Source organism: Bos taurus, chromosome 25, assembly GCF_002263795.3.
Source record: "Bos taurus isolate L1 Dominette 01449 registration number 42190680 breed Hereford chromosome 25, ARS-UCD2.0, whole genome shotgun sequence".
Lineage (NCBI taxonomy): Eukaryota > Metazoa > Chordata > Mammalia > Artiodactyla > Bovidae > Bos > Bos taurus.
This window is the reverse complement of record NC_037352.1, coordinates 36906459-36923979: the sequence shown is the minus strand read 5'-3', so window position 1 is coordinate 36923979 and position 17521 is coordinate 36906459. Positions and strand designations below refer to the sequence as shown.

Here is a 17521-nt window from a genome sequence, read left to right as displayed (position 1 = left end):
GGAGGTCCCTGAAGAGTGACAAGGGCACAACTCTGATGGGTCATCTTTGCTCTTGCGGAAAGTATGTTCTGGGGAGAGGGGGTGCTCCTGACTCAGACCCTCCTCCTTCAGGGCAACAGGCTCTCAATGGGCATCCCGAGACTAATTGAACTCAGTCTATCTTGGGTGTGATGGCAAAAGGCAATACAATCCATGATTACTGAAATACTCCAAAGAATATAGTTTCTGGAAAGAGAAAGAGAAGGAGGGAAAGAGAGAATGGAATAAAACGACTCATGCAGAAGCAGGTCAAAATGATGGGACTTTATTTCTGTGGATTCTTTGGTGTCGGACGAGGTGTGAGCTCTGTCTGAAGCTGCCCCCACAGTCGAGACATCTGTAAGGTTTCTCTCCGGTGTGAGTTCTCCGGTGTTTAATGAGGGTCGCGCTCTGACTGAAGTGCTTCCCGCACACAGAACACCCGTAGGGCTTCTCACCAGTGTGGATCCTCTGGTGTTTGGAGAGGTCGGAAGAGCGTTTGAAGCTCTTGTTGCACTCCTCACACGTGTGGGGTCGCTCCGCCTTGTGTGTCCTCTGGTGTCTAAAACGACTGGAGGTGCGGCAGTTCTCCCCGCACTCCTTACATGTGTAGTGCTTCTCCCCTAGGTGGGTTCTCTGATGCCGGCTGAGGTGTGAGCTCTGTCGGAAGCTGTCCCCACACTTGGGACACGTGTAGGGCTTCTCTCCGGTGTGTGTCCTCTGGTGTTTAATGAGGGTCGCGCTCTGACTGAAGCGCCTCCCACACACAGGACACCCGTAGGGCTTCTCGCCGGTGTGGATCCTCTGGTGTTTGGAGAGGTCGGAGCAGCGTTTGAAGCTCTTGTCGCACTCCTCACACAAGTAGGGTCGCTCCTCATTGTGTGTCCTCTGGTGACTAAAGTGGCTGGAGGTGTGGCAGGTTTCCCTGAAGTTGTTACAGGTATAGTGCTTCTCCCCCAGGTGGGTTCTCTGATGTCGACTGAGATTTGAGCTCTGTCGGAAGCTGTCCCCACACCTGGGACACGTGTAGGGCTTCTCACCGGTGTGTGTCCTCTGGTGTTTAATGAGGGTCGCACTCTGACTGAAGCGCCTCCCACACACAGAACACCCATAGGGCCTCTCCCCAGTGTGGATTCGATGGTGTTTAAGGAGGTCGGAACGCTGTTTGAAGCTCTTCTCACAGGTGTCACATGTATAAGGTCTTTCTTCATGGAACCACCTCTGAGTCTCAAATAGGCCCGAATGATGGCGATTTTCCTCACTGTTGAGAGATTCATGAGGTTTCACCATGTCTAACCTGTGTTGGCAGTTGTTCCCATATTCATCCCCAGTGGCGGGTCTCCCTGCTGTTGGGACGTACTGACCAGCAACAAAGTCTGAACTCTCAGCACTGGTCCTGAATTCTTTGTTTTTGACGTCTCCTTCTTCGCTGGGACCATTCCTGAGATCTGAGATGTGGGTGACTCCCTGATCTTCAGGAGAATTTTCGCGTTTCAGCGATGAGGGGTCTCCCAAGGACTTCTCTCTCCTGTCCTGGGCATCACCACACTCAGAAGATAGGGGAGCCTTCTCCTGAAATCCTTGTAGCTGCCCTTGAAGCTCCACTTCTAGAATTTCTTGCTTTGGAATCAATTCTTTGTTCACAATTCTGGTTTCCGAACCTGAAATATTAAAATACGAGTTGCTGACATTTCATCCCCTGGCAGGAGTGATTAAGAAACTGCTAGCAAAAAAAAAAAAAAAGAAAGAAACTGCTAGCAGAGAAACAATGCCCCCAAAGCCCTTTTCATGTTCTCTGTGAAACCACTCCTGAAGTTAAATTATTTTAATTAACCTGTCAAATGTGCTTACCTGTACAAATCTTGTTTCTTTCCTTTTATACTTGTGTCTACACCCACCAACCCATCTCTCTTCCCCTAACCCCACTTCATAAGAACACAGGGAGAAACAGACAAGAACGATTGGCGTAATACTCTGTGTAATAGTGAAAAACTAGAAGCCTTAACATCTGTTGACAGAATGGATAAGTGAATATTAGGATGAAATATATAGAGATGTTAAAATGAATAAACTAGAGCTACACCTATCAACATGGATAAAAATCCCAAAAATGTGGAGAAAAAAGGCAAGGTGCAAAAGAACCATATAGTAATACAACGTATGCTGAGGCTGCTGCTAAGTCGCTTCAGTCGTGTCCAACTCTGTGCGACCCCACAGACGGCAGCCCACCAGGCTCCCCCGTCCCTGGGGTTCTCCAGGCAAGAACACTGGAGTGGGTTGCCATTTCCTTCTCCAATGCATGAAAGGGAAAAGTGAAACTGAAGTCGCTCAGTCATGTCTGACTCTTTGGGACCCCATGGACTGCAGCCTACCAGGCTCCTCTGTTCATGGGATTTTCCAGGCAAGAGTACTAGAGTGGGTTGCCATTGCCTTCTCCGAATACAACGTATATATACCATAAAAACATGTCAAAATACTATATATGTTTACATACATTTATATATATGCATACACAAAGTGATATTGAATGGTTTGCCTTGGAAACGAACAGAGATCATTCTGTCGTTTTTGAGATTGCATCCAAGTACTGCATTTAGGACTCTTCTGTTGATCATGATGGCTACTCCATTTCTTCTGAGGGATTCCTGCCCGCAGTAGTAGATATAATGGTCATCTGAGTTAAATTCACCCATTCTAGTCCATTTCAGTTCGCTGAATCCTAGAATGTCGACATTCACTCTTGCCATCTCTTGTTTGACCACTTCCAATTTGCCTTGATTCATGGACCTGACATTCCAGGTTCCTATGCAATATTGCTCTTTACAGCATCAGACCTTGCTTCTATCACCAGTCACATCCACAGCTGGGTATTGTGTTTGCTTTGGCTCCATTCCTTCATTCTTTCTGGAGGTATTTGTCCACTGATCTCCAGTAGCATATTGGGCACCTACTGACCTGGGGAGTTCCTCTTTCAGTATCCTATCATTTTGCCTTTTCGTACTGTTCATCCCTTATGATTATAGAGTGGAAGTGAGAAATAGATTTAAGGGCCTAGATCTGATATATAGAGTACCTGATGAACTATGGAATGAGGTTGGTGACACTGTACAGGAGACAGGGATCAAGACCATCCCCATGGAAAAGAAATGCAAAAAAGCAAAATGGCTGTCTGGGGAGGCCTTACAAATAGCTGTGAAAAGAAAAGAAGTGAAAAGCAAAGGAGCAAAGGAAAGATATAAGCATCTGAATGCAGAGTTCCAAAGAATAGCAAGAAGAGATAAGAAAGCCTTCTTCAGCGATCAATGCAAAGAAATAGAGGAAAACAACAGAATGGGAATGACTAGAGATCTCGTCAAGAAAATTAGAGATACCAAGGGAACATTTTGTGCAAAGATGAGCTCAATAAAGGACAGAAATGGTATGGACCTAACAGAAGCAGAAGCTATTAAGAAGAGATGGCAAGAATACACAGAAGAACTGTACAAAAAAGATCTTCAAGACCCAGATAATCACGATGGTGTGATCACTCACCTAGAGCCAGACGTCCTGGAATGTGAAGTCAAGTGGGCTTTAGAAAGCATCACTACGAACAAAGCTAGTGGAGGTGATGGAATTCCAGTTGAGCTATTCCAAATCCTGAAAGATGATGCTGTGAAAGTACTGCACTCAATATGCCAGCAAATTTGGAAAACTCAGCCGTGGCCACAGGACTGGAAAAGGTCAGTTTTCGTTCCAATCCCAAAGAAAGGCAATGCCAAAGAATGCTCAAACTACCGCACAATTGCACTCATCTCACACGCTAGTAAAGTAATGCTCAAAATTCTCCAAGCCAGGCTTCAGCAATACGTGAACCATGAACTTCCTGATGTTCAAGCTGGTTTTAGAAAAGGCAGAGGAACCAGAGATCAAATTGCCAACATCCGCTGGATCATGGAAAAAGCAAGAGAGTTCCAGAAAAACATCTATTTCTGCTTTATTGACTATGCCAAAGCCTTTGACTGTGTGGATCACAATAAACTGTGGACAATTCTGAAAGAGATGGGAATACCAGACCACCTGATCTGCCTCTTGAGAAATGTGTATGCAGGTCAGGAAGCAACAGTTAGAACTGGACATGGAACAACAGACTGGTTCCAAATCGAGAAAGGAGTATGTCAAGGCTGTATATTGTCACCCTGCTTATTTAACTTCTATGCAGAGTACATCATGAGAAACGCTGGACTGGAAGAAACACAAGCTGGAATCAAGATTGCCGGGAGAAATATCAATAACCTCAGATATGCAGATGACACCACCCTTATGGCAGAAAGTGAAGAGGAACTCAAAAGCCTCTTGATGAAAGTCAAACTGGAGAGTGAAAAAGTTGGCTTAAAGCTCAACATTCAGAAAACGAAGATCATGGCATCCGGTCCCATCACTTCATGGGAAATAGATGGGGCAACAGTGTCAGACTTTATTTTTTGGGGCTCCAAAATCACTGCAGATGGTGACTGCAGCCATGAAATTAAAAGATGCTTCCTCCTTGGAAGGAAAGTTATGACCAACCTAGATAGCATATTCAAAGGCAGAGACATTACTTTGCCAACAAAGATTCGTCTAGTCAAGGCTATGGTTTTTCCTGTGATCATGTATGGATGTGAGAGTTGGACTGTGAAGAAGGCTGAGCGCCGAAGAATTGATGCTTTTGAACTGTGGTGTTGGAGAGGACTCTTGAGAGTCCCTTGGACTGCAAGGAGATCCAACAAGTCCATTCTGAAGGAGATCAGCCCTGGGATTTCTTTGGAAGGAATGATGCTAAAGCTGAAACTCCAGTACTTTGGCCACCTGATGCAAAGAGTTGACTCATTGGAAAAGACTCTGATGCTGGGAGGGATTGGGGGCAGGAGGAGAAGGGGACGACAGAGGATGAGATGGCTGGATGGCATCACTGACTCGATGGACGTGAGTCTGGGTGAACTCCGGGAGTTGGTGATGGACAGGGAGGCCTGGTGTGCTGTGATTCATGGGGTCGCAAAGAGTCGGACACAACTGAGTGACTGAACTGAACTGATACACAAGTGTATATGTGGCTACATGTATATGTAGAAAGAATATAAAACAGGCATAGAAATGGTAAGTCAGGATATTGATCACTTCTGGAGAAGGAGTGAGGGGATAGCTTTCGAGGGGGTACACAGAGCTTCACCTGGTGCTATGGCTGTAATATGCAGCAAAATAAAAAGCTGAGTCTATCACCTAACAATATAGAACAGAAAGTCTTGCCTCAGTCACAAAAGGGGCTTGAAGGCTCTCAATCTCTGTGAATGGCAGCCTGGCTCAGGGATTTTCTGAAGCAAACCCTCCACCAGTCACACCCAGCTGGAGACAGGAAGAGGCCCAGCACTTACTTGGTGAGACTGCGTTTCCATGATCCTTTGGTGCACTCTCCCTGAAGAAGTGCTTCTGTGCTGGGTACAGACGCTCCCACTCCTCCCAGGTTAGAGACACGGCCACATCCCGGACTGTCACCAACCCCTGTAACAACATGAGACCTCCCCTCAGCACCTGCCATCCCAGTGAGAGAGTCATTTCCTAGGCAGGTTGATAAGAAGTCTAGGCATCTGAAAGGAGAGAGGGGTCTGGAATTCTCAAGGAGGAAGAAAGGACAAACTTTTTTTTCTCTACATTCCTTAAGATTATATAACAATAATGTATCCTGCCTGAGGACAGTCTCTGGATTAAACCTCCTGGCTAATCCTGTTATTTTAAAATGTAAATTATGGGAGTAGGTCTGGTCTTTACAAGGACTATATAATAATAATGTATCCTGCCTAAGGACAGTCTCTGGATTAAACCTTCTGACTAATTCTGTTATCTTAAAATGTTAATTATGGGAGTAGGTCTGGTGGGTCTTTACAACCTCCAGACATTCTTTGGATTCATTGGAGAGTATTTAACTCCATTGCTAAGGCTAGCAAGGGGGTACTCTTTCTACCCCCTTCTCATGTCTATGTCAGAAGCTTTCTCTATCTCCTTTATACTTTAATAAACCTTTATTACACAAAAGCTCTGAGCGATCAAGTCTTGTCTATGGCCCCGGATTGAATGGATAGAATTCTTCTCCAGAGGCCAAGAATCCTGGCGTCTTTGCGTGATTCAGCAACAACCTTTCATCTTGGGGGCTCGTCCGGGATTCTTCAGGACAAGATGGGAGCTAACAATTCTAGCCTCATCCTGTGAACTGTATCCTGAAAAACTGGGATAGTTTTGATCCCCAGAGCTTAAAGAAGACACACGTGGTCTTCCTATGTGATACTGCATGGCCACGGTATCCATTGGAGGTTCTCTTAAGTATATATAATTCTGTTTTACAATTAGACTGGTTCTGTAGAAAACAAGGGAAATGGGTAGAAGTAGCCTACGTATTGCCCTTTTTCTCTCTGTGAAATATGCCAGACTTATGTCCTAAGGGTATAAATTTGGGTGTGACTCCTTCAGCTCCCTCCAGTCCTCCTAGTTTGCTAGATGAGAAGGAGGACAGGAGACAAAGAGATAAAGAAAAGCAGGTTTCTCCAATCTATTCCTGGGATCATATGCACAGAGCAGCCAGAGAGACTGAGGAACAGCCACACAAGCTGTTGCCTCTTCATGAAGCACCCACCAGGAGAAATAATCAGTCTACAAGAGTTAATATTAATAAGCCTTTTCTTATCAAGAAATGCAAAGAATCAAGGAGGATCTGGGAGACTATTTAGACGACCCAGAAAAATATACTAGAGCTTTTAAAGGTGTTACTCTTGTTTATGACCTTACTTGGAAAGGTGTATATCTTGGGACAAATGCTGACTCCTGACTCAAAGAGTCGAGTTTTGGGAAAAGCGGTTGCTTATGGAGATGAATAGCTTGGTAATGAATCAGTAGGGAAGAGGGAGGACAAGATAGCGGTCCTCCCCACTGGGAATCAGGTGGTCCCAACTACAGAACCAGACTGGGACTACAACACAGCTAAAGGAAGATGGGGTCAGAGTCATTTTGTCAGATGTATTCTTGAAGGACTCAGGCAGGCACGTGCTAAGCCTGTAAACTATGGCAAATCGGCAAACACAGAACAGGAGAAGGAAGCTCCTGGTAAATTCCTAGATAGACTGAGAGAAGCCCTTCGCAGATTCACTGAGACTGATCCCAAAAGTGAAGAGGGAAAAGTGATCTTAAAGGATAGATTTCTCACTCAGTTGGCTCCAGATGTCCGCTGTAAGCTATTAAAATGGGCATATGGGCCAAATCAGTCTTTAGATAATCTGTTACAACTGGCTCAGTCTATTATGGTAGGGAATATGAGGAAAAGAAAGAAAGGTAGAAAAGGACAAAGAAGCCCTCACAATAGCTATGAGAACTGTTCTTAAACAGCCTGAGAAAAATGCCCAGAGGGGCCCAGGTGAAAAGGGATGGGCTTGCTATTACTGTGGAAAGGAGGGGCACCTCAAGTGGGATTGCCCTCAGGCATCTAAGCTGCCCCTGGCTCCATGTCCGGTCTGCAAGGGACCACACTGGAGGAGAGACTGCCCCCAGAGGCGTAGGTTTCAGGGGTCAGATTCTCAAGACAATCAGGACTAAAGGTGCCCGGGGGTCCCCACACAAGCTCCCGTCCTAATTACACCTGAGGAACCCTGGGTATCAATAACTGTGTGTGGGGGCAATCTGTCGATTTACTTTTAGATACTGGGCAACTTACTCCCTGCTTACTGAAGCCCGTGGCCCACTTTCTTCCCGATCTGCTTCCGTAATGGGACTGTCTGGATGAGCCAAAAGGTATTACTTCAGTGTTTCTGTCAGTTATGACTGGGATTCTTTGCTATTTTCACACGTGTTTCTGATCGTGCCAGAGTCTCCCTCACCCTCTTTGGGGAGGGATATACTGAGCAAGGTCCATGCCTCTGTTTTCATGAATATGGAGCCCTCCCTTTCTCTCCCTTTAATTGAACAAAATATAAATCCTAGAGTATGGGCTGATGGAAAATCTGTGGGTCGAGCACAAAATGCTATTCCTGTAGTTGTCAAGCTCAAAAACCCGCACTTATTTCCACATAAGAAGCAGTATCCAATGAAACCTGAGGTTAAGGAAGGGTTAAAACCCATCATCGAGAATTTAAAGGAGCAAGGGCTATTGATTCCATGTAACAGTCCATGCAACACTCCTATTTTGGGTATAAAGAAATCAAATGGTAAATGGAGACTAGTTCAAGATTTACAAATAATAAATGAGGCTGTAGTTCCTTTACACCCCTTGGTGCCTAATCCTTGTACTCTATTGTCTGAAATTCCTGAATGAGCCAAATATTTCTCAGTAATTGATTTGAAAGATGTCTTCTATTCAGTGCCTTTGGCGGAGGAAAGTCAATTTCTCTTTGCCTTAGAAGACCCTACGCAGTCAGCTTCTCAGTTAACCTGGACAGTTTTGCCCCAGGGATTTCATGACAGTCCTCACTTATTTGGACAAAGTTTGTCATGGGATTTACAAAACTTTTAATAGCTCTGAAGCAGTGATGTAACAATATGTAGATGGTATTTTGCTCTGTGCTGAGACAGAGGAAGCTTGTTCATGAGCCTCAGAAGATTTCTTAAACTTTTTGGCAGGCTGCAGTTACAAGGCATCAAGAGAAAAGGCTCAGCTTTGTCAACAATCTGTTAGATATCTGGGCCTAATCATATCAGAAGGGACTAGGGCCATAGGCTTAAACCTATGAGACTTACACCTATACTAAATCATCCCCTACCTATGACTTTACAACAAGTGAGAGGAATTTTGGAAATCACAGGCTACTGTAATTGGATTCCGGGTTACGGTGGAATTTGCCCAGCCTTTATAGAGCCAGACATCCTGGAATGTGAGGCCAAGCAAGCCTTAGAAAGCATCACTACGAACAAAGCTACTGGAGGTGATGGAATTCCAGTTGAGCTATTCCAAATCCTGAAAGATGATGCTGTGAAAGTGCTGCACTCAATATGCCAGCAAATTTGGAAAACTCGGCAGTGGCCACAGGACTGGAAAAGGTCAGTTTTCATTCCAATCCCAAAGAAAGGCAATGCCAAAGAATGCTCAAACTACCGCACAATTGCACTCATCTCACACGCTAGTAAAGTAATGCTCAAAATTCTCCAAGCCAGGCTTCAGCAATACGTGAACCGTGAACTTCCTGATGTTCAAGCTGGTTTTAGAAAAGGCAGAGGAACCAGAGATCAAATTGCCAACATCCGCTGGATCATGGAAAAAGCAAGAGAGTTCCAGAAAAACATCTATTTCTGCTTTATTGACTATGCCAAAGCCTTTGACTGTGTGGATCACAATAAACTGTGGACAATTCTGAAAGAGATGGGAATACCAGACCACCTGACCTGCCTCTTGAGAAATGTGTATGCAGGTCAGGAAGCAACAGTTAGAACTGGACATGGAACAACAGACTGGTTCCAAATCGAGAAAGGAGTATGTCAAGGCTGTATATTGTCACCCTGCTTATTTAACTTCTATGCAGAGTACATCATGAGAAATGCTGGACTGGAAGAAACACAAGCTGGAATCAAGATTGCCGGGAGAAATATCAATAACCTCAGATATGCAGATGACACCACTCTTATGGCAGAAAGTGAAGAGGAACTCAAAAGCCTCTTGATGAAAGTCAAAGTGGAGAGTGAAAAAGTTGGCTTAAAGCTCAACATTCAGAAAACGAAGATCATGGCATCCGGTCCCATCACTTCATGGGAAATAGATGGGGAAACAGTGGAAACAGTGTCAGACTTTATTTTTCTGGGCTCCAAAATCACTACAGATGGTGACTGCAGCCATGAAGTTAAAAGACGCTTACTCCTTGGAAGGAAAGTTATGACCAACCTAGATAGCATATTGAGAAACAGAGACATTACTTTGCCAACAAAGGTCCGTCTAGTCAAGGCTATGGTTTTTCCTGTGGTCATGTATGGATGTGAGAGTTGGACTGTGAAGAAGGCTGAGCGCCGAAGAATTGATGCTTTTGAACTGTGGTGTTGGAGAGGACTCTTGAGAGTCCCTTGGACTGCAAGGAGATCCAACGAGTCCATTCTGAAGGAGATCAGCCCTGGGATTTCTTTGGAAGGAATGATGCTAAAGCTGAAACTCCAGTACTTTGGCCACCTGACGCAAAGAGTTGACTCATTGGAAAAGACTCTGATGCTGGGAGGGATTGGGGACAGGAGGAGAAGGGGACGACAGAGGATGAGATGGCTGGATGGCATCACTGACTCGATGGACGTGAGTCTGAGTGAACTCCGGGAGTTGGTGATGGACAGGGAGGCCTGGCGTGCTGTGATTCATGGGGTCGCAAAGAGTCGGACAGGACTGAGCGACTGATCTGATCTGATCTGATCTGATAGCTGCAACTCAGCAGGCCCGAACCAACAAACTGGTTTGGTCTCCAGTTACTCAAAAGGCTTTTAAGGTTCTTCAGACTGCTCTCCTGCAAGCTCCCACTCTGAGCTTGGCCACAGGGTCAGAATTTAATTTGTTTGTCACTGAAAGAAAAGGTATGGCCTTGGGAGTTTTGACACAACCCCAAGGGCTCACCAGCAACCTATTGCTTATCTAAGCAGAGAATTAGATGTAATTTCACGTGGGTGGCCCCACTGCCTAAGAGTAATTGGGGCAGCAGAAGCTTTAAAAATAATTAGTGGATGAAACCTTACTGTACTGACTTCTCATGTTGTAAATGGAATCTTAAATTCTAAGGTTAATATTTGGATGACAGTAGGCTTCTTAAATATCAGACATTGTTATAGACCCTTAAGCCTTGGAATTAACTAGTTACGTAACTCAGCTCTCAGCTTTTCAACAGGCATTAACAGAACTCCAGGAGAGGACTCCTGACCCAGTCTCTGAGTCAAGCAAGCCTCTATTTGAGCCAGGAACCGAGGTCCTCATAAAAACATTGGAATCTGGGGGCCAATCCCACAAGTCCCTCTGGGAAGGCTGGGCCTGATAATCTATGTGAGCCTACTTCTGCTGACTCCAAAAATCCTGAGTCTGCCATTTGATCCTCAAGACAATGCCTTCCTGTCCTGGGCTCACTCCTATGCAGCATTTCACAGTCTAACTGCTGGGTCTGTGGAGCACTCCCCTTTTCATCAGTGGAAGGATTCCCAGGGTGGACATCTCCACTTCAAGGAAAAGACTTTCTCAAAGTCTGCAAATACCTTCAACAATCGCACGTGATGCCTCTTCTTAAACTGATGACATCTAACAACCTTAACATGGACTGATTTAACTATGGACATAATGTGACTTTTCATTTTGATTTTAACTTGGTTTAATGACTATTTTGCCTTACGTCTGTAACTGTATAATGGAGTTTTCTAACCATCTAAAAGCTTTTAAGTTACAAATGGTTGTCCAAGCTCCTATGAGTGCCACTGCCTCCTCCAACTATCCCTGGATCAGAGACCCTCAATACGAGGGTTAGAAGAATATGTTGCCTCAACTATTTAGGGGCCACACCCCTAAACAGCAGGAAGTAGTTATGGAACAAAAACGATGCCCCTTTCCCTTGGCAACATAATTCTCCTAAAAGAAAAGAGGGGAATGAGAGTCATTTCCTAGGCAGGTTGATAAGAAGTCTAGGTGTCCGAAAGGAGAGAGGGGTCTGGAATTCTCAAGGAGGAAGAAAGGACAAATTTTTTTCTCTACATTCCTTAAGATTATATAACAATAATGTATCCTGCCTGAGGACAGTCTCTGGATTAAATCTCCTGGCTAATCCTGTTATTTTAAAATGCAAATTATGGGAGTAGGTCTGGTCTTTACAAGGACTATATAATAATAATGTATCCTGCCTGAGGACAGTCTCTGGATTAAACCTTCTGACTAATTCTGTTATCTTAAAATGTTAATTATGGGAGTAGGTCTGGTGAGGTCTTTACAACGTCCAGACATTCTTTGGATTCACTGGAGAGTATATAACTCCATTGCTAACTCTTTCTACCCCCTTCTCATGTCTATGTCAGAAGCACAGCAACAGTCAGATGGAAGAGATGCGTTGGGCAAGGTCTGGAGGGGGGGTCCTAAGCTCAGGAGCTTCTCTCCCCTTGGAGGTGGGATGGGGGAAGGGTTGAGTTACCCTCCCACTTAAGTAGATGCGCATACCAACTGGGAAGCTCTCTCAACCCCACACTCTTGTGGTTTTATGGAGGCTTCATCATGTAGGCAGGATCAATTATTAACTCCATTTCCAGCCTCTCTTCCTTCTCTGCAGTATCATTATCAATTGAGGGAGGAGGGAGGAAGTCATCCAAGCCCTTAAAAAGTAAAAGGATGCTCATATTCAAAGTGGTGGGGAACTGCTGTTCTTATACATCGTTTAAGGACACTTTCCACCTTGACATCTTTCTTTCCCAAACAATCTAGTTAGATACGAGGGTGTCTTACACTGAATAAACAATACTTCTGTGCCAGTTTTGTGCGGAAAGGTCTACAACTCAAGGACCTCTTCCTAGACGGATTTGTTACCGCTTCCTACAAAGAATGTTTCATGCACATACTAAAGTTCACGCAAAATGTAATAAGGAAGTAAAGAACTTCTGAAACCCATAGCATCCCTCACACCTCCATCCCCACTCCCAGAATACTTCCACTCCTCACCTGGCGTGAGGTCCCAGCAGGCTGCCTCTGAAGAGACCGCACCACGGCGGCCGCCTCCTCCCCGCTCTGCGGGCAGTGCTTCCGCACCCAGGCTTGGATCTCCTGGGGCAGGATTGTCAGGAACTGCTCCAGCACCAGCAGCTCCAGGATCTGCTCTTTCGAGTGCACCTCTGGCCTCAGCCATCGACAACAAAGTTCCCTGAGCCGGCTCAGCGCCTCTTCCGGTCCAGCCACCTCCTGATAACGGAACTGCCTAAAATGACATCGGAAAGTTTCGGGATCCGGACAGTCCCAGGGCCGGTCGGACTCCCCACTTCCGAAGGAGTCTTCCTCCACTTTCACTGTCCAAAGTCCATCACCTAGGGCCGGAGGGGCGATCGTGCTTTGACTTGCGGTCCAGCTCCAACTCATCCTTCTCTCGCTCGTGCGCACTTTCCCGGAGTTCCACCTTCAGCTGAGGTGACAGTAAACCCAGCAAGAAGCCGCAGAACACATCGGATCTCCCCAAAGAAGCGGCTGCCGACTGTCGGGTCTTAAACGAGATCCCACCTCCCCGGGCCCCTCCCAGACTCCTCCTACCCAGAAACCGCTACCCTACCTCAGTTCAGTTCAGTTCAGTCGCTCAGTCGTGTCCGACTCTTTGCGACACCCTACCTGAAGCTGTCAAATCCCGCGACAAAAAATTACGAACAGCCCGAGTCGGAAGTGCGTCACCGGCTCCCTGCGGTGCCCACCCCTCGGGGCATTTCCGGGGCCTCTCTAGGCTCCTGGGAAGAGTGACGTGCATCTCTGTGGTTTGTTATCTTTAACCTTTTCCAGAGGTACTCTTGGTGGCTCACACGGTAAAGAAACCGCCTGCAATGCGGGAGACATGGGTTCAGTCCCTGGGTTGGGAAGATCCCCTGGAGAAGGGAACGGCTACCCAGTCCAGTATTCTGGCCTGGAGAATTCCATGGACAGAGGAGCCTGGCCGACTACAGTCCATGGGATCGCAAAGAGGAGGACACGAAGTGTCGGACACGACTGAGCGACTTTCACTTTCACCTTGTAGCGTGGAGCTTACAGTCCTTAAGGTTGCAGAACTAAAGGATATTCCTCCTTTAAAAATAAATCTCATTCCTTTTGAATTCTTGACAATCTTTCATCCTTAGATTAAGTATGAGAAGGAATCTTATTGTTTCAAAGAGGGAAAAAAAAGAAAAGAAAAATATCAAACCTGTTTTTCACTTGCATTCCTTTGTATGAAATACATAATCAAAATTTTGCAAAAAAAAAAATCATTCAAAAGCAATCACATGCCTTAGCTTTGTAGCAACTTTCTTCTCAAAGTTGGCTCATTACCATGTTAAACATTTATACTAAGCTGGAGAATATGTCAAATTATATGTCTTATGTTTTAAAAGTATGTTTTATATGATAGTAAAATAAATTTAAAACAATAACTGTATATGAAAAATTGTATATGTGATAAAAATATGTACCATTCAATTGTTTCTACGTTTAATAAACATCACTTTTATTTGAGAATAACCAAAAGAAAGAATGTCATTCTTAACAAATTATCTGTGAAGAAAGTTGTATAAATTTGGTTTCAGGGAAAGTTAAAAGTTCCAGTTGTACAATAAAGTGGTCATTTATCCATCGGTTACACTTAGGCAAGAAAGGTTTGTAGAGTGTCTTCTACATGCTAAGGCATCACAGTTGACACTATAGATGCAAAACTGGGAAGATATATTCCCTGTCCTCAAGTTGCTCACAGTCCCCTAATGGAGACAGACACTTAAATTACAGGACAGTGTGGTAAACGCAATACTTTGAGGTGTATGCAGCATCTATTTGTATAAGCAGAGATGGAAATAAACAACCATGCCTGATGGGGAGTGTACAGTAGAAGGCTTCACAGAAGAGATAAGTTTAAAAAGTCCATGTGGACTGAAGACATATTTTAATTTAAAACTGGGTTAAATATATGGGCAATAGTTGGACACAACTAAAGCAACTTAGCACATGCATACTTTAGTTTAACATTTATATTAAATCATCTGCATTATTTAAGAAGTGAAGAATTATCTAAGCTACATGTGTGTGTGTTTTGTGCTCAGCTGTGTCTGACTGTTTGTGATCCCAAGGACTGCAGTCTGCCAGGCTCCTCTGTCTGTGGGATTTCCCAGGCAAGAATACTGGAGTGGGTTGCTATTTCCTTCTCCAGGGGATCTTCCCAACCCACAGATCGAACTGGCATCTGCTGCCTGGCAGGTGAGTTCTTTACCACTGAGCCACCAGGGAAACCCTATGTAAGTTACATTAAGGGTACTTTCATTTAAAAAGCATTTGTTTAAGTACAATTAATGTCCTGATTTATGAATGCAAATTCCCAAGCAGGGTCAAGATTTCATACAACATTTATATGGATTAAAGCTTAAAATATAAACTTTAAAAATTATTTCCAAATTATTTCCTGTGCAAAAGCACAGGTAGTCAATTCCTACTTTAGGTTTTAGCAGTTGTAGTGGCTGTACTAGTCTGTTGTGATCTGTTTTGATTGGACATTAATAGGACATGAAACAGGCAAAGGCAGATTTTTCAGGATTATTTTTTATGTTGAACGTGAAAGTGTTAGTCGCTCAGTCCATGTAAATATAATCAAACATCTTGAGAGCTTGTCAAATATCTTATATAATGCACATATACTACACCAGTGTGTGAGCTAAGTCACTTCAGTCCTGTCTGACTCTGTGACCCCATGGACTGTAGCCTGCCAGGCTCCTCCATCCATAGAATTCTCCAGGCAAGAATATTGGAGTGGGTTGCCAGTTTCTTCTCCAGGGGATCTTCTCCACCCAGGGATTGAACTCAGGTCTCTTGCATTGTAGGAAGATTCTTTACCATCTGAACCACCAGGGAAGCCCAATTTTTATGTTAAAAATCACTTAAAGAGAAAAAAATTCACTACTCTCAAGGCTCATCTTTGTCATTTTACAAATCTGGAGCAACATGTGATAATTTAATGAGATAACTTGTTGAATGTTTACATCTCATCTCCCTAGGTGGTTTGAAAGTCTCTGGAGGGCAGAAATTTTACACAAGTCTACTTCTTCATCTGTGTGGGAACGCTATCCTGATCTGGCAGGAAGTCAAAAGTTCTTTTTTGCAGGACAAGGCTTTGACTAGGATCAGGTTATCAAGGATGGTAAGGGAATTAGGACAATGCAAATTCACAAATAAAACTCTATGGCACAGGCAAATCTAGCTCCAGAAAATATCCATCTACGTAACTAGTAACAGAATCCAGAAGAGAATATTATGTACTATGAAGACAGTACAAGCATTTTTCATCTTCTCCCAGAGAAAGGAGATGTATTAATAGGTCTTCTTTCCTGTTGATTACCAGTTTGGCTCCAATAGTATCAGTGTCTGGGTTGTATGACTGGTTTCTTATCATGATTTAGTGATTTGCTTAGCTCTTTCCTCCCTTTCTCCTGTAATTTAACTTTTGTCTTCACTTGCAGAACATCAAGTGCTTTCATCTGCTCCCACTGATATCACTGAATGATATATTTTTGTGTTCCCAATGCCTTTTCTGGTGCTTTTTTCATAGAAGTTAACTGAAGAAATGTCTCATCTTTTAAAAAAAACAATTCAGTGCAAGTAAATAAAGTGAGAAAAGGAAAAAAAGTAGGGATAAATAAGATGGAGCCAGGGATAGGACAGGATTAGAACTTACCCACTGTACACTCCTGTATACTCACAAAAGATAGCTCATAGTTCTGCTTTGAGAAACCTCAGCAGCCAATTCAAGAAGAAAACAAGATCAGTTACATGAGCGAACTATTATAATGGCTTAGGAGAAGTCCAGCTATTCTTAGTATCAAGAGGGAAGAGAAATTTATAGTCATAAGGGTCGCAGAGTCGGACACGACTGAAGCAACTTAGTACTCAAGCACGCCTCCACCCTATATAAGATGCTTTAAAACAATATACCTCTGACCCTCTTTCCACGTTTTGCTTTGAGTGCTCCCGGTTTGCTAACTTTTTAGTATGTACACAATAAACTTTCACTAATTACTACTTCAGCGATTCAATGGTTTCACGTCTTTGTTTGTTTGTTTTTTTGGCCGAAACTTTTGACGATTCTAAATATAAAAAGTGAAACCATAAAAATACATTGCACAAACCGCAGTGTCAATTTAAGCCTCTCCAGCTATAGATCTCTTTGACGATAGTAGGAATTTTTTGCATTTTTTCATTCATAAGGTAGACCACGGCACGAGCAAGCCATTCTCAAAATCCCATCTCTGATTTGAGTGAAAATTCACAACGTACTATATAAAAATAAAACTCCTGAGAGTATCGAAGGATTTGCTGTTGTTCAGTCGCTTAAGTCGTATCCGGTTCTTTGCGACCCCATGGACTGCAAGTCAGGTTTCCTTGTCCTTCACATCTCCTGGAGTTTGCTCAAACTCACGTCCGTTGAGTCCGTGATGCCATCCAACCATCTCGTCCTCTGTCGTCCCCTTCTCCTGCCTTCGGGAGGATATATGCCTTCTAATTCAGAGTGGAGTCCGTGAGCCTCATTCACTTCGTGACTTGTAAGACAAAGACTCTTGTCCTGTCTGTCGAGTAACTTCGCAAATGGATACAAAATGAGACTAAAGATGGGACCCCTCTTGGCTAGAGAAGCCCTGAAAACACCGCTCAGGAATTTCTCAAGAACGCGGACCTTCCGCCTTCTCTCCGCAGCCAGGAGGCTAGTCTCCCGACACACTCAGGCCTCCCCTGGGGCCTCTGAAGAAACGCCTCCCAGCTTTCCCGCACCGTGAGACTGAGGCTGCGAAGAGAGCCCCTGCCTTATTGGCTAGAGGG

At 44.2% G+C, this 17521-nt stretch overlaps 1 protein-coding gene across 2 annotated transcripts; it reads right to left on the bottom strand.

Annotated features, from left to right (window-relative positions):
- Positions 1-281: 281 nt before the first annotated feature.
- On the bottom strand, positions 282-17445 carry ZNF394 (zinc finger protein 394). 2 transcript variants are annotated; one of them, NM_001077955.1, is given in 3 exon segments: positions 282-1679; positions 5406-5532; positions 12659-13235. In NM_001077955.1, coding segments are annotated over 3 exon segments (1929 nt in total). In that variant the 5' UTR covers positions 13070-13235; the 3' UTR covers positions 282-288.
- Positions 17446-17521: the final 76 nt, after the last annotated feature.

Coding starts and splice junctions, on each gene's coding strand:
- ZNF394 (XM_005225119.5), bottom strand. CDS start 12,842: ATGGCTGAGGCCAGAGGTGCACTCGAAAGAGCAGATCCTGGAGCTGCT. Junction 1,680..12,658: donor CTGCTGGGACCTCACGCCAG/GTGAGGAGTGGA, acceptor TTAATATTTCAG/GTTCGGAAACCAGAATTGTG.